The following is a 21,815-nucleotide window of genomic DNA, read 5'->3' as shown; positions in this document are numbered from 1 at the left end:
CCTCAACTAATTTTGTCTGTTTTCATGTCCATCCAATCATGGCGAATGGTAAGAGCAGCAGAGCTTTGACACGAACACTGTCGACTGGCCAAACAATTTTATGACAGTTTAGTTATTTAGGAAGGACTATACTTGGATGGAGAAACTAGTCCGATTTTTAATTAATTTCTTGTAAACAAGTCATCATTTAATTCGAAGTATTTCCTGGTAATCATAGTGTTTCTAATCTTATACGAATAAAACCATACAAAATGACATGCTATCTATTTCCATGAATGAGGAGGCAAGTTGAGGAGAGCTCGTTACCAAATCCTCGAGAAATTGGGCAGAGGCAAAGTGCAAACCATTATACAAAAAAGGCTGAGAAACCCACATATTTCGTATTATTCGTATTACGACGACGTTTAGAAAAGAAATGTTGTTGTTATCATTATCATCACCCATTGGAGTGTCAATGTATTATTAGCGTAAATTAATTGTGGTAAAAAAATTAAAGAGTGTCGATTTTTATAAACAAGTATATCAGCATATTCAATAAGGAACATCGTTTCAAGTCAAGTAATCTTTTATTCAAAAGTGTCAATAGATATATTTTACCCTGTCAACTTGTCCTCCGCATTCCGAGGACCAATTTATGACAGCACGACACAAAAATGTGAACAATTGGTGGTAAATGCGGAGTTAATTAGTGTTGAATGTTGTTAAGTAATAGCACGTCATAAACAAGTGGAAGCAAGTTACAAGTGAGTGGAAACAATCTTCTGTAACAATTAAACTTTAGTGAGCTTATTGTTTAATTTTATGACGATTTGTGTGATTTAATGATGAATGATTGTTACTTAATTAATAGTGTGGTTGTTGGTATTGTGTATGGCAGAAAAATACAGGCAAGAATTTCAAGATTGTGTTTGTAAATTCTTTGTTTGAAATATTCTTAGAGGTTGTACAGAGTACGTAAATCGACGAGTAATTTTTAATTATTTGATTGCATTAATAAGCAATGTATAGCTTGTGGAGTTGATTGTGTGTCATTTTTTGTTGACATCTTTTGAAGATAAGATAGACTCGTAATCTTTTCTTGGTGGTTGTCGTTTTCTTATTTGAGTCAACAAAGACTAGACTAAACACGAAGGGCTAGATGAGCAAAATAATTCATCTTCAAATCTTCATGTCAGCACTTCATGAATCATTTACTAAATGCACTTTTTACTAAGCAGTTTCATTCAGTAATACTTCAGGGATTTGTATTTATTTTCAAAATAAGGGAGTGGTTTGATGAATAAGTAAGTCGACTGGGTGTGGAACACAAAAAGTCTTGAAATGCCTGTCTCATGGCTGGCCAGCTTATCATACATCTTATCAGTCATTGTTCGGTTTTATTGTTGAGTAACGTATGTGTGTAGTGTATATTTAAATGGGAAATAACTATAAAGAGTTGTTTTATCCGATATGTATAATATGTTATGACATGACACGCAGTGCAGGTAGACTGGAGGAGCATACACCACATCACACATTTAGCAGCAAAGATAATTTGCTACATGTAACTTTACAACTCGTTGTATTGAATTGATAGATATGCGTGTTTTAAATGTTGTAATCTCAGAAAATTCTGTTCTGATTCATTCTGTTCACACTGTGACTTTGATTTGTAATTTTATTAATGTAATGCACGTAACTTAAATCCATCATCCGTCCGTTTTCCTCTGTTAATTTGACTAATGAAATGTTTGTTTTGTAGATTGACAGAGAGATAGAGAGACAACACGAGAAATTTTAACTGGTTTGTATATAGTGGATCTCTGAACTTTAATTTTGTCCAGGGTAATAAAAATAATAATAAAAATGATATTTCAATATAACTTTAGGCAATTTTACATTTTGGTTCATTTTTTTGCAGTTGTGACTTTGAAAAGTTCAATCACTTGGGTTAGCCAAATATTACAACAACACCAAAGAAAAATCAATTGTGACAAGCTTGGAGGAAGCACTGAAAAATTTATAACGAGTCTTCCTGCTAAAGCGGATATAATCTAGAACTTACATATTGCTTGTTGACACTTATGCCACTACTATCAACTATCCATAATTGCCAAAAGAGAAAGAATAACTGAAAATGCTTGAGCTGAAATTTGGTCTGTACGAAAAATTTGAACATGTTTAAGACCCTGTTTAACTCGATTTCAAATGCTATCGGACTGAAAGAGTCCAAAGCAATTTCACTCACCTTTGAAGAGGCAAGAGCAAGAAGTAAGTGCTGTAAATTTAACTACAACTTAATGTAGTTGAAATTGCTACTTGTTACATACAGCTTATTTGAGCTTGTTACATAATGTGTTTATTTATTGCAGTCACCGATGCAGAATATCGACGCCTCCATGATGCGTTTAAACGCGTTGTTACTCAAAATAGTCATATGTCCAAACAGGCATTCTTCCGAGAAGTTCTCGGAGACCTGTTCCCTGTGGATATTGCAGAGGTAATAAAGACAAATTATACGTGAGCATTAATTTTTCGCTTATAATTTTGAAATGTTGCTCTAAATTGTATGGGTTGGTGACGAGTGGTTGACAAACGTCTGGTCGACATCTGATTGGTAGATAATGTACGAATATTTTATTGCTACGAATTATCCAGAAAACATAACATTACATAGATAAGTATTAATTTACAGTGGCATAAAAGTATTACAATTTTAACCCAAACGAACTTATTTTGCGGTAAATTTGGTAGCCATGTGTTGTCGCTTTCCTCGATCGACGAGAGGTCTGTAGGGGTGCCAAGAACGATAGATCAATTGATGACGAAGGCTTAAGAGTTACTGGCGTTGACTCCGTTTCAACTTCCTGAATTTCAGGCTAGTCACCTTTTTCCGCGTCGCGTACAGCTATTCCTCGGAATTTTCAACAGATGCCAATCATGTTGGCTACTGTAGTTAAGAATTAAAAAGTTACATCCTTGAAAGGACTACGGAAACGAGCATCCAGTTAGTTCTTCATCAGGTGTCGATGAGACGTTTGTCGACCACTCGCCGAAAACCAAACTTATGTATTTGATTTTGTTATTAGTTTCTTTACTTGACATGCGGAGGAAATTCGAAAGGAATTCTATTCAAAGATCTGGTCAGTGCTCTAGTTGTGCTCACGAAAGGAACCTATGAAGAAAAAGTTAGATGTGAGTTGAATGAGTTAATATGTGTATTCAGGAATTTAAAGAATGATTTAATTATAAATGTAACATTTTTTAGTTATTTTCTCCTTTTACGCTGGTGATCAAAATTCCATTAATCGAGATGACTTTTTGCGAATCCTGTCGGACGTTGAGGGATATCCCGCACGTGACAATATTCATCGACTTTTTTGCTATGTCAGTAGTAGTACTTTAATAATTAAATAATTTATTGGCTAGACCTCACTACGATTTATTAACTAATTCTAATGATATTTGTAGGGAAATTCCGTGGAGTTTGAAGCTTTTACGAGATGGATTACAGAGAATCGAAATTCGACTTCAATTTCTAGTTGGTTGATTGGATCCGACAATTATGCACCATCAGTCGTGCCTCTGACAAATGGTTTTGGCAGTAATGGATTTCAATTGTCAGACGATCACGAAACTCCGACTTTCTATCAAACGCTTGCTGGTGTAACTCATTGTATGTTTCTGCTCACAACAAATATTACAAGATTATTTGTTATATTTACATTGCAGTATTAATAATCGCAATATTTGTTGAAATAATTTCAGTGGAAGAAGAAGATATTATAGAACTAGAAAAGCGATACTGGCAACTCCAATCATGTTCTCGATCTGGAAAGATGGATGTAAATACCATGATCCCTCTAGTTTGTCCTCCAGTTCCCGAATCAATTATCCAAGGTTTGTTTGATGCGTTCGATGAAAACCGCGATGGTCACATTGACTTTAAAGAAATGGCGTGTGGAATTTCCGCTGCTGCACGTGGTCCATTAATTGAAAGACAAAAATGTGTGTATTAATTCCTTTATATAATTGTACATATAGTAAGAAATGATGCAACTGAATTAATTTATCTAGAACTTTGTACTTTTTATAGTTTGTTTCAAAATATTTGATCAAGACAAGGACGCTTTGTTATCTCATGCAGAGCTAGCAAAGATGGTAACTGTGATGAAATCCGTGCTAATTGAAAATTTATCAGACAACCCAAAGGATGAAGTAGTCGCAGTATTGACAAAAGAAAATGGTCTAATTATCAGTGAAATATTGGAAACGGCAACGTCTTCAGTTGGAATTGCACTGGAAGAGTATTTAGTCTGGTCATTATCAAACCCACTTCCAGAAGTGTTTCTAACATTAATTTATCAGGTTTGGTGCATTTGAGTATATCTATCGTATATGTTTGTGATATGGATGGAACTAAAATTAAACAATTGTTTTGTGGGTGTATAGGTGTGCCAAGTGGTTCTAGGATTAAAACCTCTGGATCCTCTGGAAGAGTATGAAATTGTTACGTCGTGGTTGCTGCGTGAGGAGAAGCGAGGTCTTCAAGAAGGTCAAACATGGTATCTAATTTCTATGGATTGGTGGAACAGCTGGCTGAATTACACTAGTCCGAACCCCCCAGCGATGAGTAACAGTGATTCCGGGGTTGGATCTATGTGAGTACACGCACTACACGTTATAATCTCAAGATTTCTTAAATAGATAATTCTCATTTCTTCTTCTTTCTAACCAGTACTGGAAGTGGTGCAAGTGCTAATGAAATATCAGCGTCAACAGAAAGTCGCAACAGTTCTGGGAGGAGTAGTGGAAGTTCTAGAAACTGTTGGTCATTCAAAAAGTCAACTGTGGATAATGCGGTAGTGGCAATGGACGTGAGTCAGAATGTAGTTGTAACTGCAATCAGTTCTATCGCAAAAGGAGACCCAAAATGTAATCGTTATTGGATACATTCATTTCATTGAGGCCTCGCGTACTAATTTATGTATATTTAATATTTTTTTATATTTAATATTAATATTTAGACGTAGAAGGCCAAGGTGATCCTCCTATGGGTGCGATGGTTTCTCATGCTAAATCAAGTGCAAGTTCCTTATCCCTTGCTACCCTAGATAGCTCACGGTATGAATATATCCTTCATTGGTTTCATTGAGTTCACGTATTTTAGAGAGAAGCAATTAATTTTATTTACGAACTTCCGTGCGTAGGTCCACCTGCAGTAGTTCCCCAAGTCCAATAAACTCTCCAGAAAGTGTCCGTCGACAGTTGAATGTATCTCACCGTCCTGGAAATGGTGTTCGAAGAAGAAAACCTGGGGCCATTGACAATTCTCATTTACTGTCACCCGTTCAACCAAACCTAGCTCGAATTCCGTCCATTACCAATGAAGGCGGCAGACTGCGAAGGGATGTGATAGAAGGTCGAGACTTCAAAACACTTCCAAAAAGTTTATGGAATGCTTTGCAACAATGGTATGGGGTTGGGGTTTCGCTTCCACGTCAGGTGACTACACTTTTAAATTTTAACATTATCTGACACCATGAATCAAAAATAATTACTAAAACTGTTACACATGTATATTAGGTGATCGCAACTGAAAAACATTTAGAGCTGGAACTGTATCCGATCATGGTTTTATTGTTCCGACATCAAGTTATGAACGTACCTAATACAAAGCCCACAGTTTCATCGAATGCTCCTTGGGCAGGGATGGCTGGTGCATATGGTGCAGCCGCAATTAGTTCCACCATGTCATATGTCCAAAATCATAATTTTATGCCACCAAAACGGTAACAAGCAGTCATTTTTATGCAATTCCCAAACTAATGTGCCTTATATCTTATATTGTATGTTTTCTTTTCACAGAGTTTTATCCTTCACTGCCGCCTTCAGTAGAACCGCTCGTCTTGCCATTGTTTGTGAAATTACTTTCAAAGCATTGAATCTAAATCCAGAAAACACTCGCCTTGATCTTCTAACTCCTGACGATCTTTCATTCTGCCTCGTGCTGGAAGATGATAAGCAGACGATGGAGGAGGCTGGAATTGGGGACAAGGCAAACATTTTGATAGAGACAAGAAATAAAGATCAAACATGGCCGGAGGAAATTGGGTCATTGGCCATGAGCAACAGTTCTGACGCGTTTCGCACAAGAACTAGGGCATTGTCTGTCATGAATATTGAAAAAGGACTCACGGGGCTAAATAACTTGGGGAATACCTGCTTTATGAACTCGGCACTTCAATGTGTGTCAAACACAAGACCGCTGACACTTTACTTTCTGAGTAAAATGCATATGTACGAATTAAACCGGACTAATCCTATTGGCATGAAAGGTCACATCGCAAAGAGGTACGGAGATCTGATTCAGGAACTCTGGAGTGGTACTGTCAAGTCAATTGCTCCATTGAAACTAAGGGTAAGTACTTGTGTCTAATTAATTAATAAGGATTATTGTGATGAATTTTTATTAATTACGTGTCTTTATACTTACTGCAATGTTTAGTGGACGATTGGAAAGTATGCCCCACGATTTAGTGGATTCAATCAAAATGATGCACAAGAACTTTTAGCATTTCTCCTCGATGGACTTCACGAAGACTTGAATCGTGTGACTGAGAAACCCTACGTGGAACTAAAAGACAGCAACAATCGTCCTGACGTTATCTGTGCTCAGGAGGCCTGGGAAAATCACCTTCTACGTAATAAGAGTATCGTAGTTGATACGTTCCACGGGCAGTTAAAGTCTAGCGTTCGATGTCGGCAATGTGACACAGAAAGTACTCGGTTTGATCCTTTCAACTATTTAACTCTGCCTCTTCCTATGGAAAGCTATATTTTGTGTGACATTGTTGGTAAGTTAAGTTTTTAACAAAATATGGTAATGAATTTAAAAATCGACCATTATAAATTGACAATTATTTATAAATGTAATGTGAATAGTGGTTCGAGACAATGGATCTGTTCCTGTTCGATACGGTATTTTAGCTGGGATTGATGACCGCATTAGTCACGTCAAAGCTAAGTTATCCGAACTCACTTGCTCCGATTCCTCTGTATCCACTTCATCCCAACAACAACTGCCAATCATCCCCGCCGAGAACTTAGTCCTCACTGAAATTCGTCAATCCCGTTTCCTTCACATTTTTTCTGACAATCAAAGGGTGAAAGGGGCCTTCAGCAGTCGCCCCATTTATGCTTTTGAAGTAAACATTCCTGGAGTTGGGGATAATGTCATCCCCTCCAGCAAATCTGAAACTGATCAACAAATCAAGCGAATTCTCACTTCAGTCAAAAATGCAACCTCTTTGAAACCTTCTATTGAACAAAATAATCCTACCTCAGGAGCAGGAACAGGGCCCTCCCATTCTAGACAAAGTAGTTTATCAAGTTGTGGAAGTATGCAAAACTCCTACAGTGAATCATACAACAACAGTGGTTCATTCGATGAAAACTTTATTGTGGTTGTACACCGAAAATGGGTAAGACAGTTTTTGATTGGATTAATTATTTAGTATCACAAACTGATTAAAACTCACGTAAACTGATCAGCTCCGTCAAGAAACGTATTTCCTGGCGTCTCAAAAGTCTTCTCCAATACTTTTTGGGATGCCATTGGTCGTACCCTATACGGAAGGAATGACGAATTTGGAATTGTATAAACGGGTATGGAGCCTAGTGGCGAGATTAGTCAGTCCTCTTCCTCCTACAGAAGGCCCCAACATCTCTAATCACGCATACGACTGGTACGAATTACGTGCATAAATAAATGCTTATTTTAACTACTACAGTTACATAAGTGCGCATTGCATTAATATATGTTTTACTTTCAGCGATGACAGTCTTGGTTATGAGTATCCATTTGCTCTTCGAATCGCCACACGTAACGTTGAAACAGTTTGTGGAAGATGTGAATGGTACAAATTCTGTCGCGGGTGCACCATCGCATGCTTGGAGGATGAAAAATTAGAGAAACTCAATTCGCAAAAAGTATGTCTCGTCATCGACTGGGATCCCACAGCTCTGCATCTTCGTTATCAAACGACACAAGAATTCGAACATATTGAACATTGGAGTTTGCCGGACACAGTGGAAAGACTTTCTGAAAGTGTTGCTCTCAACTCTTGCTTGGAATCTTACACTAAAGAAGAGGAATTGAGCGAAGAAGAAAAATACATGTGTGCCAAATGTGGAACTTTGCAATTAGCGACAAAGAAACTCCAAATTTGGCGCCTGCCACCGGTGTTGGTACGAATTTATTACAAGCAATTATATTTTATATATTTTATAGGCAATTTCATACGCTTAATCCTATTGTGCTACCAACTTTCACTTGTAAACTATTTATTTACAGATTGTTCACTTTAAGCGATTTCAACATGTGCAAGGACGATGGGTCAAGTCTCACAAGGCTGTCGACTTTCCCTTCAACAATTTAAATATGACCAAGTATCTGGCCGACGTTCCCAGAAAAACTGCAGAATGTGGACAAAATTTGAAGGATGCTCTCAGCACACAAGACAAAGAGTTGCATCCTCTTCAAGATTTTCATCAACATCGATTGACAGACGATGTCAATCCATTCAAATTGGATTATAGATTATATGCCATAGTTGTAAGTAAACAATTATCATTAATTGGATTACACGGACGTTTTAGTAGAAAACAAGGAAAAGTTTTACTTCATTTGTCAATATTTTGAATGATATCTGCAATTCAATATCAGGACATCGTAGAAAAAGATAAAAATTATCGCAAAGATTTTTTGAAAAAATAGTGGTTATTAGTGGAAAATCACAAAAACTATTGCCACACTTGTGGCGTTAGACACTGGGGTCAAGTCATGATATGAGGCGTTTGATTGTCATTGGATTGATGTTCCCTTAATTCTTTTTTCATTTATTTAGTGTCACAACGGAATTATGGGAGGTGGTCATTACCTAGCATATGCCAAGAACACGAATGGAAAGTGGTACTGCTTTAATGACAGCAGTTGCAGGGTAACTATATGTTTCTACTCGTATTCCTATTGTCTTTTTACTTTTCTACTTATAAATGGCTTAAATTGTATTATCATTTGTATATACTTGTAGGAAGTAACTGAAGATCAAATTGAAACAAGCTCTGCCTACATGCTCTTTTATGAAAGGATTGGCGTCAGCTCGGAAGCATATTTACCTCGCATTGACCCCAAAGCCGTTCAAATCGTCACTGACGATGAACTTGAAGCTGAAGAAAATGACATGAAAAAAATATGCGTTGCATTCTAAATTAACAACCATTTCATCGTGAATCTTCATCATCATCACTACAACATAACCATTCCATGGAATTGAGTGCTATCACCATCATGGTAAACAAGTCCCGAGTGATCATCATAATATATTATGCGTATATGCGTATAGGACCCGACTCTATATTATTATAATTACAAAATTATTAAGTATATATAACCCTTGGAACCTTAAAAAGCGGTGTATCCGATACGTGATCAAATTTATTATTATTTAGAATTACTTATTATCGTGGCTCAACGTGTACAAACAGTAGAGAGAATAGTGAATTATGTATGTAAGCTATTTTGCAAGCATGAAGAGATGGGACACGCCACTCTCATGATTTCTTCTTTTTCATTTATAATTTTCTAGTTTATGTAGTGCCAATAACTACTACATAGTGCGTACTTTTATTAACGTGTTTTTAATTTGACTTGGAATGAATTAAGTGATATGCTTAAACTGGAGCTTATTTTTAACTTGTTTGGCTTAGGTTGGATTATTGTGTTATTGACAGTATTTGAGAGAAAGATACAGAAAATACTACAAGAGTTCTATAATTGCTACACCAAATACCAGAGCTTTATCCAGTAAAGTATTTAATGAAATGGATTATTATTATTATCGTCACTATTATTTTGTAGCCGTATAAAAGTAAGGTTCGTCACTTCTCGAGAAATATACAATCATTATAGCTTCAAGAGTATGTTTTCAAACGTGAACATTTAAAGTTCTGTGAGTGTGTCAACTGTAGGTTTTTTATAAAGTTTCCTATCTGTGATTCGTTATTTATAAATATATCGACTATTATATAATATATACGTTGGTCTACAATATTTATTCAAGAGAAACAAAAAACACTGGTGGTTTATGAAATTACCTCAATTTTACGTACACATATATTTAGTTCAATATTACTTGTAATTTGTAATTATAACAAAATGGTAGTTTAGTTAGACCAGAAATATTTTCTATCAGTTCAACAAGAAAATTATTGTATGCACATATAGGAAATCTCAGCCGGTATTCGAATTACGAAAAAGAATCAACCCAGATACTCTTGAATGATTGATGCATAATTAAGTATTGACTAATTTTAAGTACCGAAGCATAATAATCCGAGTAATAGTACTAGATAGTCAACTTTCCCAAACAATTATTGATTAAATAGTCAATAACTGAATCATACGTAACAGTAAATTATAGAATGCAAAAGTTTATCGTGAATGATTTGAATGACGAATGGCTTTGCTAGTCCTAGAATAGTTAACATAATAGGCATTAGGCATAATGTTAGATTTGTCTTATAAATGTACGGTACCACATATTCTATTTTGTGACCTGTTTCTAAAGTTTTGTTACTTATCATAGTCCAAAGTTTCCAAATATAATGAATTACATTGTACTAATACGTTTAGCTTCAAGTGTGGCTAAGCGTTTGAAAATAAGTTTACGAAGAATATCTTGAGTTATAATTTTTTTGTTCGACATTGAGATTTAGCATCATCCCGAGAAAGAGAAATCACACACTGTGAATGGAAAAACTAACTGAATTTTATATTACTCGAGCTCAATGGAAAAGGAAAATTACAAATGTTGTGCCATGATTTGGTAGTTTGTTTGTCTTCTTCAAATTTAATTGTTTCAAACGTGTACCTCATAGATACATGTGTAACTGTGCTATTCATGTTCTTTGCATGCAAATTACTCAGAAATGTGTATCCTCAATGCGAATGTATACAAAACGTGTATGCAAACATATTACAATCCAAATTGTACAAAGCAGAAGAAATCCAATCGATAATACAACCACAGGCTTATACATAATTTAGAATCTAAATTTTAGATTATTGTTACAGTAGAAAATAGTCGGCAGTGGATGCTATAATCTCGACATGGTGTAAATCTCTAAAAAAAACTGGGTTATGAAAAACCCAACCTTCCAACAACATTATCATGTTGATAGAAATTTATACGTATTTAGAAATTTTAGTCGTACATGTAATCAAATGATATGTAATTCGTAATTTATTGGTTTCGCTGCTGCTTATTTTTGCCATTAACGGATTGAATCATCCTTGTGTTATCTAGTTGAGTTAAAGTTTTATAAAGAATGAAATATTTATAAAATATTACAAAAATGAAAACTTTATTATTATATAATTATGTACCAAAGCTAAAAGTGAAATATATATGAGTGAGGATGGATAAAAAAAGGTACGGGTCGTTTGTGCCAGCAAAATTTTCCGATCTCTGTATTCGAAAAGCATATTACTAAATTGTACTGCTTTTGATGTGGACGAGAGGCGAATGATTATTTATTATTCCATGTAATATCACTACTAAACCGTGTATGATTCGGTTAAAGGATCAATTATTATCTGTACCGTATTCGTACTATTGAAAGTTAAACTGGAAAAAATAAAAGTTTAAATGGGAATGAAAACAGCATTATAATAATTTGTTGACCGCGTTTCTGTAGCCCGTTGTAAATCGTAGTAGGCATAATTTATGTAATTCATAGTGATGCTTTGGATATTCAATTTTTGTTCCATGTTTTTTATTCTTTGTTTGGTTCAACCCTTTATTTTTAGGATAAATCCTCGCCAAGAAATGGTGAAAAGCGAGACAGGACGATGTCTCTCCTCACATTACAGGATCCGGTTGAGAAGCCCGCAAAATCCCACAACAAATGAGTGATAGACTGCTCCGAGGAAAGGAGCAGTGAGTGGCAGTGACTGATTTCGGGCCACAGACAGACGTGGCTTTAGGGGAGCAAATGTAACAATCCTGCATCCTGCATATTGAAAAGTGAGGCCGATACAGAAGGCCATGATTTTTTAGGAATCTCATTATTTATGGTTTCTTTCTATTACTACGTAGAAAATTTACTGGTACAGGAATGCTGTGTCCCTCAAATGCCGTAACTATATTGCTCATGTTATTAATACTAAAGATTTCTAACTTTTGCAACACGAGGGGTCTCTTGTAGGGTGTTAAATACACGTATTTTTCAATTATCTAGTAAAAGTATGAAATATCTAGGAATTGGTAAGATTTTGATTTTCAACGCCTTTGGCTGGAAATTAAAGCCGTCATTGCATTCGAATGTATAACACCTTAGGAATTGAACACATTATTTTTATCATTCGAATAGGATAGTAAAAGTTGGAAAATACAAAAATCGTTACATCACCTCACCACAAAAAAAATCATGCATTTCGTTCTGTAAATGAGCAAGTTGAGACGGAAGCTTTGGTGAATGTACGGCATCCAGTTGGCAAAAGACGCAAGAAGTATGAACAGGTGGACAGAAATCGCGTTTCTAACCCTTTCGTCCCAGCCCCAAAACTCGCTGCGCTAAAAACCCAACCCATCTCGCACAATCACACAGTGGTACAAACCATGATACTCGGCTGCTGCTTCTTCATCAAAAGTTTGTACAAAAGTGGTCGACTTTTATGGTATTTCTTACCATGTTAAACAATGTATGTTTACTTATCTCAAACACAGTGCATATTTACTACCAATGCTAGCTTCCGTTACAAATTCTAAGCCATGCACTTTCTTAATAAGTTCTGCCTCCTCCTACCATGCTTGACATGACAAATAGAATAAACAAGGAACTCCGAACTGGGTCATTATCATTATTTCTAAATTTTGTCTCCTAATGACTTGAAGTATGGAGTAGTGCACTGCACACACGACTCATTTTCGCGTCCGTTATATTTTAAAGCATAATTCAATTATTTTAGTCTATAGAGTTTGTTTATTCGAGTAAACTAGGGTTTTTTGCAAGTAGTTTACTTACAACAATTTTAGCCATTTGGAGACAAAGTGCAGTGCAAGTTTAATGCATACACAAATTTCATGAGAAGAGAGACTAAGCTCTGCCCAAAATTGAAACGTGGGTTGCGGGAGAGCGTTGTTGAGAAATTCTGCAGACTCACAGAGAATAAATTTAATACAACTTCTGCTCGATCGTGCTCAAAAGTACTGGAAACGTTTTTGAAAATTGGTTTAAATCTTTCGTTTCAAAATTTAGTGTGCGTGAAATTAAAGGTCAACAGTTTCTTTAACAGTCTTAAACATAATTCATTTGGGAAATAATTGATTCTCCATCGTTTGGTGAATATTTAAAAAACGTTGTTGTTTGTTTGGGAAAATCGAGTGGAATATTATTTTTCATTGGATAAGCTCTTGTCGACGGTTTCACTATGGTGAGTGAATTGAATACTTATCAATGAGAGGAGAAGATTTTGGTTTAGAGATGTGCAATCTAATCTTTATTACTTCGAGTTGAAGGAGAGCTGAACTATGTTTTCTTTCTTATTTACAGTTTGGATTTGGAATGTTTCATGAGCCGTTGAGGCCGTTCAGTCGGACGTATCGCTGCTTCTCGGTGTCTATGCTTCCAGGACAGGAACGGCAGGACGTGGACAATGGAGGAAAAAGTAGGGAAAATAATAATATTCGATTACAAAGTGTAGGAGTAATTCAAATGTGTTACGAATGGCTGATTACTTGATTATTTAAAAGTTAGTTTAGTTTGAAGAGATGATTTAGATCAAATGGATAAAAACGGCTTCTCTTTTGTATTGTTTACAGTCATCTTGCCTCCGTCAGCTTTGGAGTACTTAACCAGACTGAACGTCGTGTATCCAATGTTGTTCAAATTGACACACGGTCGACTGGAGCGACAAACTCATTGCGGAGTTTTGGAATTTGTGGCAGACGAAGGTCGTTGTTACTTGCCGTATTGGGTAAGCTGAACGATGGGTAATTTAATATTCTGACAAAATTTCAAGCTAAAACTAATTTATTTCTCGTGTCTTAGATGATGCGCAATTTAATGATTGACGAAGGAGACGTTCTTACTGTAGAAAGTGCTACGCTGCCAGTCGCCAGTTACTCAAAGTTTGAACCTCAGTCGCCTGACTTTCTGGATATTACGAATCCAAAAGCAATGTTAGAAAATGCATTGAGAAGTTTTGCTTGCCTAACAAGTGGAGATGTGATTGCTATTCGATATAACAACAAATTGTACGAGTTGAGGGTCCTGGAAACTCGCCCTGGTCCCGCTGTTTCAATTATAGAATGTGATATGGACGTACGTTGAATATTTTGTTCTTGAATCATGCATGTTTTTTAGTGCACAATGCATATTCAATTATTTGTTCCATTGTTCGTTTTTGTAGGTTGAATTTGCCCCTCCTGTCGGTTATCAGGAACCGGAGCGACCACAACAAACGAAAAAGGCTGAGCAGGACGATGTTGAGGAAATGTTGTTTGAAACTACAGATTTTGTGGCTTTCAGAGGAGGCGGAAACAGGTAAAAATTTGCTCAAGTCACGAGTAACGAGACTAATCAACGTTTATTGGTAAAAATTACAACTTAGCGATTAATAATGCATATAAAATGATGATCTAGGTTGGATGGAAAATCATCTGGGTCTCCTACATCATCAGGTGTATTTGTGCCTCATAAACGTGGCGTCCCTGACTTTGAATTTAAGATGGGCAGGATTCAATTCTTGCGAAATGTCCGATTCAACAACAACTCGGCAGAAGCAGACAGGAACAATAAGACATTCAAACCCTTCGAAGGCTCAGGAACAACTCTTCGAAGTAAAGACTCGACTTGAGTACAATTAAATTTAAGTGTGTAGGTAACTAAAGTCAACATGTATAAGTGTACTACCTCACAGTCAATTATTATTGATTTGTATAAACAGCTGCTGTCGAAACCGAAACTGATAATTACCTGATGCTCTAATTAATATCCATAACATACTTGATTTCAGTCCAAACAATTGCGTACAACATGTTTCTTATTCGGAAATGCATGAAGATTCTTATTCTTAATGTGTGTATGGTTACTCAATGTAGTTATTACAAAGCGTAATTTTTTGTACCACAGTAGTAAACGATTTTTATCTGCGAATTATTCTAAATGAAATTTTATTACTTCGTCATCACAGCATCCTTCCATCCATTCATAACCAATAACAATCCCAATAATAATGCCAATAATGACACTCAAAATTTTTACAGTCTCCAGTAGAAGAACATTCTAAAATCTAGTCAATCACTCGTGCATGTTCTGCCAAATAGTCATATAGATGTTTTTCTTTCATTTAAAGGTACAAGTTCAAGTTCAGTACTGGTCGTCCACTTCCAGCTCCACAGGCAATTACAGGGTTTCTATGATCAAAACTCATAATTAATAAAGGCTCTCCCCATCGTTGTGCATCGTAATTTAGTTGTTGCATTCTTACCCAGTACCCTCAACGAGGAAAACGTTGGCTGGAGAATTGGGTTGTTGACTGTTCTCGCAAATAATGTCACTAAGTCGTCTTCTGGTCAATTCGGTCAACTGGGCCCCAGTAAAACCAGTGGGCAAGTTGTGGGTGAAGAAATATCTGTCTCCGTGCTTCGTTCGTGTGAATTGAGTGCCCTGTATAATTAAATTATTAAATATATAGAGTTATTAAATTAACTTTAACTAGATCGTCACTATGTATTTTCATACCATCAAACAGGTGAAAGTTTGACCAGTCAACGCTCCGTTGTACGGAGTCTCAATAAGACCTCCAACGAAAAGATCAATGTCGATTGGACGCTGGTAGACGCGAGAACATTGTGTCCATCCATCGGGGTTGATTCCAGCAGGGACGACGCTCCACGTCGCAGTGGACAAGTCTGACCCTCCACATCCCATACGATAATCATTGTAAGAGCGGACTCCGTGATCTCGACCACGCTGAATGTTTCGTGCAACCAAGTCAGACCCAAAGTTTTGGTTTTGGGGCTTGAACAAAAATTGTGTCACTCCAGTCGTGACGAATCGGTCCATTTCCGGGGAGTTTTGTCTCATCAGTCCTCTCAAAATCATGTCGTATCCTTGACCATTGTCTCGGGTGATCTAGAAATAATAGTCATTATGTAATTCAGGTTTATTCTTCAAATCGTGAATTAACCAACCTGTCGAGACTGAAAGTACTCGTTGGCCACTTGGTAAGAGTCGACAAGCTGATCTTGTGAGTTGAGCATTTGAACAAGTCCGATGACCATAGAGTGTCCGTAACGGTACGCAGCCGTGGCGAACTCATTGATGATGGTGGGGTCGATATTTGCTCCGTACGTGGACCAAGTGCTTACTCCCAAGTTGTACTCATTGGTGGCAGCCCCAAGAACGATGGGGAGGTACTCACTGTAGACGACTTGTTGAAATTCAGCAATGACGATCCTCCTACGATTTCAAAGAAATGCATAAGGTTGACATTGATGCATAACATTCGTATCCATTCTGGTTTTTACAAAGATAATGATTTGTGGGTAATGTGCGAAAATGCAACAAATCTAGTTTTCACCCCTTCCGACCAAGTGGTCGGAATAAGCTCACATTTTTTATTCACTCGAGGACAAAAGAACAGACCTTGTTTCCTGATAAATCCTTTCATCATTCCATGTGCTAATTCGTTGGAACTGCGTTGCAATTCTGTTGTGCTCCATAAGCCAAACTAACAATGACACCATGATGATTATTCGATTATGTCGAAATATATTTTCATCACATGAGTTTAAAGCATTATAGATTCAAAGTACCATTGTGCATGACTGCCAACGCAGGCATTTCATTAATTCTGTCATCCCCAGCCACAAAGTCACCTTGAACTTGGATCCCGAGGCTGTTACTTGTGGGCAAAAATCCTCGAAGATTGGTGTTTGCTCTCAACATTCCTATTAAATTAATATGACAATATTTATTAATATGCAAATTTCTGCACATTTTTTGGTACGATAAGAATTTGGGACAAATTATGTATTTCTGCTCACCACCGGAGAAAGTTCGGAGTTGGTTTGATCTGGTTGGATTAGACCCGTAAATTTGTCCTGCATCAATGAACGCCGTATTACCACTCATCTGTTGTCGTTGTCCATTAGCTATAATAATAAATAATAATTTTAATAAACATATCACGAAATGATACTTATAAATTTGTCCTCACATTGGCAAGGCGTCGACCTAGTGAAGTCCAAACACTGTGTAAATCTTGAAAAGAAAGCGTCATTTCCTACAAAAATCGGCCAGCAATTGGCAGGGTTGGAATTTGGATTGGCACAACACTGGCTTCCTAAAAATGTATGAAAATGATGTACAAACAAAACGGTAAAAAGTTATGTCGAATTTCATACCCGCTTCCATCGTGAGGGTGAGGTCATGGTCCAGGAATTGACCTTAAAATTAAAACGCACAAGACTATGTATTAGTTCTTCTAATCATGACACAAAACTACAACTTTCGCCAAGATTTCTCTAGTCAGGTAGAAACACCTTACTAATTGGTGTTATGAGATAAGTAGAATTGTGTCAGGATGGAGATATTAAGGATGGAAAGAGAGACCATACCAAACTGTGGCACCATGTTGGTGATACGTCTATTGACAATGCTCGGATTGTCTGGGTGGACCGTGGTTGAAATGACTCTTGGGTTCTGGAGTCTGGAGTTGAATCCACCTCGTGGAGCATCGAAGCCATCTTCGTATGCAGGTTGGAGAAGTCGGTTAAACTGCCTTTTATTATTATTTATAATTGGTTTTCATTATTTTTAGTTGCTTAAAATTTACGTGTAAAATATTAATTTTAGAAATACTGACCTGTTGCTTGCCCCCCAGGCGGGATTGTTCACATTGTTACAGGTTCCATCCACGGTTCGGAATCGTGAATTGACGAAATTTGGACAGTGAGAGGTCGAGGGGTTGGTGCACATTCCGGGTGTGTTTCCACCAACGGCTTGTCGCTTCGTAATGTTGTGCTTGTCCTTGACGATGGTGGCATAGATTTCAAAAATGTTCGAGTTTTTGTCATACTCGTTGGAAAACTCGTTACACTTGGCTGCGCGACATGGTCGAGAAGTGCTCCCATTTTGGAATTGCTGAACCACATGTTCTTCGTAGATATCGGCGGCACGCTGTTATGACCAGAAAAATAATGCTGCATGGAAATGGAAATTTTAGAGGAATTTACAAGTACAAATTTCTAAATACCTTCCATAAAGACTGGTAGTTCAGAGAGATCTGACCAAAAGGATCGGCAGTCTCATTCTTTTTGGCAAGGTTGTTAAAGTCGATAAATGGGGTTCCCACATCAGGCTCAGGTTGAGGTTCGACTTGGATGCTAAAATCGGCCCTTACCAAACACAAAGTGCCTAGTACCAAGCAGACGACTGTAACGACGGACGAGCTAGTGGGGACACAAGAGGATATTAAAATATGCATGCAGTTGCTGCTCCCCCACGCCTCCCAAAGTTAAGGAGTAGTGCAACGCTGGTTTTCAGAAATAAAAAATGAAAATCTCACCTCATTTTGAAGCAGACGAGACAAGTGTCCAGAAATGCATTGAACATCGGCAATCACATATCGCAAGATTTTATAGTGCAATTCCATTGTTATCCGAATGAAAAATATGCATGAACATGGCACAATATAATTCATGTGAATTTTTCAAATTTAGTTAGCGAATCGGATGAATGTCATCACATAATCATCATCGTGTCATGAAGAATACGATACACAGACTTTTTCCACATTTGTTTTCTCCAGCTTTTTATTGGAACAATGGTCTCAATCAGGGTGGCAAGTGGTGAACTAAGCCACGATGGCTGATGACAGTGACTGTTGTTACGCCCATTTGTTAATTTGTTGCACCAAAAATTATATATTATATGATGTGATATGTATGATTCTTTACCGAATTATGCAACAATTTTCCGCTGAAATATAATATATTCCATCTTCTTCAAACGTCATCTTCTCATTTGTGTATCAATCAACCAATTCATCACGCCAGAAGGAAAATGAAAAGAGGAGCTATGATTTCAAATTAATTCATCGAAACGTATCAATGAATTTTAGGGTACAAATTCAAGTTTAAGGTTATATTTTCGTGTCAACACTTTTGTTGATTGCATGGCCTAGGTTGCATTAAATTGCTTTTGGTTTCATCTAGATTTCAATCCGTTGAGGAATGATTTTTAGACTGATGGTACCAAATGACTCCTGAAACTGGTTGAAGATTTTATAATATTTATTGACGAGAAAAGATTTTAGAAACTATTTGATACAAATAAATATGATAATTAATGATGTAGCTACTCAATATCGTGATTCATGGTTAAGTTCGGATGGTTTGGTGTATACTTGTAATATCCAGATTTACGCTCAAAGTCATGCAAATTATTTAGGCATGCATTATTAACTTTCAACTTTTGTGGAGGTAAAATACTACGCTCTAAATTTTATAAGTTTGCAGATAACGTTTGATCTAAGAGGTCTTTACAATAAGTGATACTTTGATACTTGACACCTTGCATTTGCACAACACATCTACGAATAACATACATACATATCTACATACTACATACAGATATTTAGAAAAATTTACAGCTATTTATTTTTACAAGGATTAATTTATGATTAAAATATCTTAAAACTACTGGCAGTGTGTTTGGTTTGGTTAACTATAGCTGTTAGCAAAATATGTATAAAAGTTGGATAACCTATCTCTAAATAAATTCATGATAAATTTACACACACAATTTGGTTTTCACATGCACTCAGAGTGTTGCCGATGAGTTCTAAATGAGTTGTCCTTAAAGTCACTATAATTAGTCACAAACTCGAGCAAAATTGAGATTTTAAGCATTTTTGGACTCCCAGATAAGTTCTGGATGCAATCGTCTAAATTCTAACGAAATAAAAAAATTGAAAATTTTTGAGCTTGTTCAAAACTCATTTATAACTCATTTACGTACAACTCATTTACACTTTGGTCTCAAATTAAAAAAAGTTAAAAATTTTGTATTTATTTTAAACTTGCACCATTTCAACTAAAATTTATGTGGGAGTCCAAAAATGCGTAGTAATTCAATTTTGCATAAGTTGGTAACTAGTTATATCGAATTGAAGGCCAACTCATCTTCAGCTCATTTAGAACTCATCGGCAACACTACACTCCTCAACGTATTATGCATGCAATCCAAGATCAACATTTTATGTACTTTCTACTTACTTTTCATGAATTTTCACTCGTACTATTGATTTCTCATGCAGAATCGTGTTAAGTTCAATATGCGCATTATGTAATCTAGAGATATTTAAGTTGTATGTACTTACGAAGACGAATAAATACAAGCACTTTAAGATTTCACTTCCCTATTCCTGCGTAGAAATTGCATGAATTCAATGAGTTCAACCAATCCTATTCCGGCCATTGCGATTCCTCCAAGGTGTTGCTGCCGATGAGCGTGTGTCGTCAATCTCATTTTCAGCGTCGTCAGCACTCAGCCCGTTGTCCAGCACTTGGATGATGGTAGGTTCAACGGGTGGCAAGCTGGTCGTGGTCGTCGGGCTTGGCGTTGTGGGGCCATATGAGTTGTAAGGGTACTGTTTAATCCCAGCCATTTTCATGACCTTTGATTATAAATATGTTTTCGTATTTAAACTCGCAAAGGGAAAAATAAATCCTGAAAAATAAGCACAAAATTTTCATGACCTGATGGTACAGGGGCCAGTCTCGAATTTCCTGACATTCTGCCATCACTTGCCTATTTCGCGTCCGAGGACAACTGAGGCGGATATAGCAGCTAAATATTTTATTGAGTTCCTCTTCAAAGAATCCCAAGATCCTCTATCAAATAGACAGTTTTTTGGTAATCAGTGAATTATAGAGAAATTTTCTGGGTGTCTTATATCATTATGCAGATGGACTTATGGACACATTGAAACATATTCATAATACATAACACTTACCAAATCGTTCTCAGTCTGAGTGTCCAGATCTCCAGCTCTCAACCGATTCCGTCGTAATAAACTCTGAAAAATAAATACAATTAGCACTAATTTTCAAACAAAGATATATACGTTTATACGAAATATATAAGTTTCTTGCCTCAAAGGAGAACTGATTGTTTGAGTTTCTGGCACCCTCATTATTGCTGACGGCTGGTACCCCCTGGACACTCGATACCACCACACCTACCAGTCCAACAAACACCAAAAATCTCATTTTTCCCTACGTAACCAACAGAGTTGACTGATCCGCAACTTGGCGAAAAATGGACAAAGTTTCGATGGGTCATCAATTTTTATATTAGGCCAGACCATGCCATTCCATTTATTCAGTCAAAGTAATGACATTTGGCCCCCATTTGGATTAATAATTCGTTTTTAACCCTATCATGTACACATTATTAAGAATTGACATAGATCCGCATTCCATTTGCACTTAAAGAAAAACTTGTAAAATGATGATCAATAGGAATTAAGCATATTCTCGTCGCTTAATCATATCTTCACCCAAAGCCGTATTAAAATTCCTCGCTCTAGTTGCTGGAAACTGCAAATAAGATTATGCTATTTGCATGAGACATAACTATTCCAGACTTAGGAAGCATAAGTTATAAGTATTTGCAATTTAGGAAGTCATTACTTCATAAGATTAAGATTCGTACGATGCTTGATTTAGTTCATTCGGTCACTTCGACCAATGCATTAA

The 21,815-nt window shown here is 36.6% G+C and overlaps 4 protein-coding genes across 6 annotated transcripts; 2 read left to right on the top strand and 2 right to left on the bottom strand.

The window, feature by feature from the left end:
• Positions 1–311: 311 nt before the first annotated feature.
• LOC110850874 (ubiquitin carboxyl-terminal hydrolase 32) lies at positions 312–11,708 on the top strand. Of its 3 annotated transcripts, none has more exons than XM_022098471.2 (22): positions 312–743; positions 1,742–1,824; positions 1,901–2,250; positions 2,352–2,479; positions 3,069–3,174; positions 3,248–3,366; positions 3,451–3,655; positions 3,748–3,987; positions 4,076–4,347; positions 4,432–4,640; positions 4,718–4,914; positions 5,007–5,103; positions 5,190–5,484; positions 5,566–5,771; positions 5,848–6,400; positions 6,488–6,836; positions 6,925–7,463; positions 7,534–7,727; positions 7,815–8,229; positions 8,336–8,596; positions 8,889–8,981; positions 9,075–11,708. In XM_022098471.2, exons 3-22 carry the CDS (start codon positions 2,157–2,159, stop codon positions 9,249–9,251), a joined length of 4,749 nt encoding a protein of 1,582 aa, XP_021954163.1. In that variant the 5' UTR covers positions 312–743; positions 1,742–1,824; positions 1,901–2,156; the 3' UTR covers positions 9,252–11,708. The 3 variants fall into 3 exon arrangements, with proteins under 3 accessions (XP_021954163.1, XP_035708735.1, XP_035708734.1); XM_035852842.1 differs by having other exon boundaries at positions 312–780; XM_035852841.1 differs by lacking the exon at positions 312–743 and adding an exon at positions 1,519–1,665.
• Positions 11,709–13,050: 1,342 nt separating this feature from the next.
• On the top strand, positions 13,051–15,201 carry LOC110850751 (ubiquitin recognition factor in ER-associated degradation protein 1). Its single transcript, XM_022098293.2, has 6 exons — positions 13,051–13,477; positions 13,597–13,711; positions 13,866–14,020; positions 14,095–14,367; positions 14,456–14,589; positions 14,689–15,201. Exons 1-6 carry the CDS (start codon positions 13,475–13,477, stop codon positions 14,900–14,902), a joined length of 894 nt encoding a protein of 297 aa, XP_021953985.1. The 5' UTR covers positions 13,051–13,474; the 3' UTR covers positions 14,903–15,201.
• On the bottom strand, positions 15,199–18,736 carry LOC110850750 (chorion peroxidase). The gene is made up of 13 exons (XM_022098292.2): positions 18,620–18,736; positions 18,308–18,503; positions 17,918–18,231; positions 17,670–17,833; positions 17,457–17,498; positions 17,270–17,395; positions 17,097–17,204; positions 16,866–17,000; positions 16,696–16,780; positions 16,242–16,509; positions 15,790–16,182; positions 15,536–15,714; positions 15,199–15,461 (listed from the first exon to the last, which is right to left on the bottom strand). Exons 1-13 carry the CDS (start codon positions 18,664–18,666, stop codon positions 15,395–15,397), a joined length of 2,124 nt encoding a protein of 707 aa, XP_021953984.2. The 5' UTR covers positions 18,667–18,736; the 3' UTR covers positions 15,199–15,394.
• Positions 18,737–19,328: 592 nt separating this feature from the next.
• On the bottom strand, positions 19,329–21,388 carry LOC110851167. The gene is made up of 4 exons (XM_022098826.2): positions 21,210–21,388; positions 21,071–21,133; positions 20,814–20,948; positions 19,329–20,731 (listed from the first exon to the last, which is right to left on the bottom strand). The coding sequence occupies exons 1-4, from the start codon at positions 21,324–21,326 to the stop codon at positions 20,510–20,512; spliced, it is 537 nt and encodes a 178-aa protein (XP_021954518.1). The 5' UTR covers positions 21,327–21,388; the 3' UTR covers positions 19,329–20,509.
• Between the last annotated feature and the right edge of the window lie 427 nt (positions 21,389–21,815).

The sequence above is a fragment of the Folsomia candida genome, unplaced genomic scaffold (assembly GCF_002217175.1).
Source record: "Folsomia candida strain VU population unplaced genomic scaffold, ASM221717v1 Fcan01_Sc006, whole genome shotgun sequence".
NCBI lineage: Eukaryota > Metazoa > Arthropoda > Collembola > Entomobryomorpha > Isotomidae > Folsomia > Folsomia candida.
Note: the sequence above shows the minus strand (reverse complement) of the source record. Positions and strands in the feature narration are given on the sequence as shown.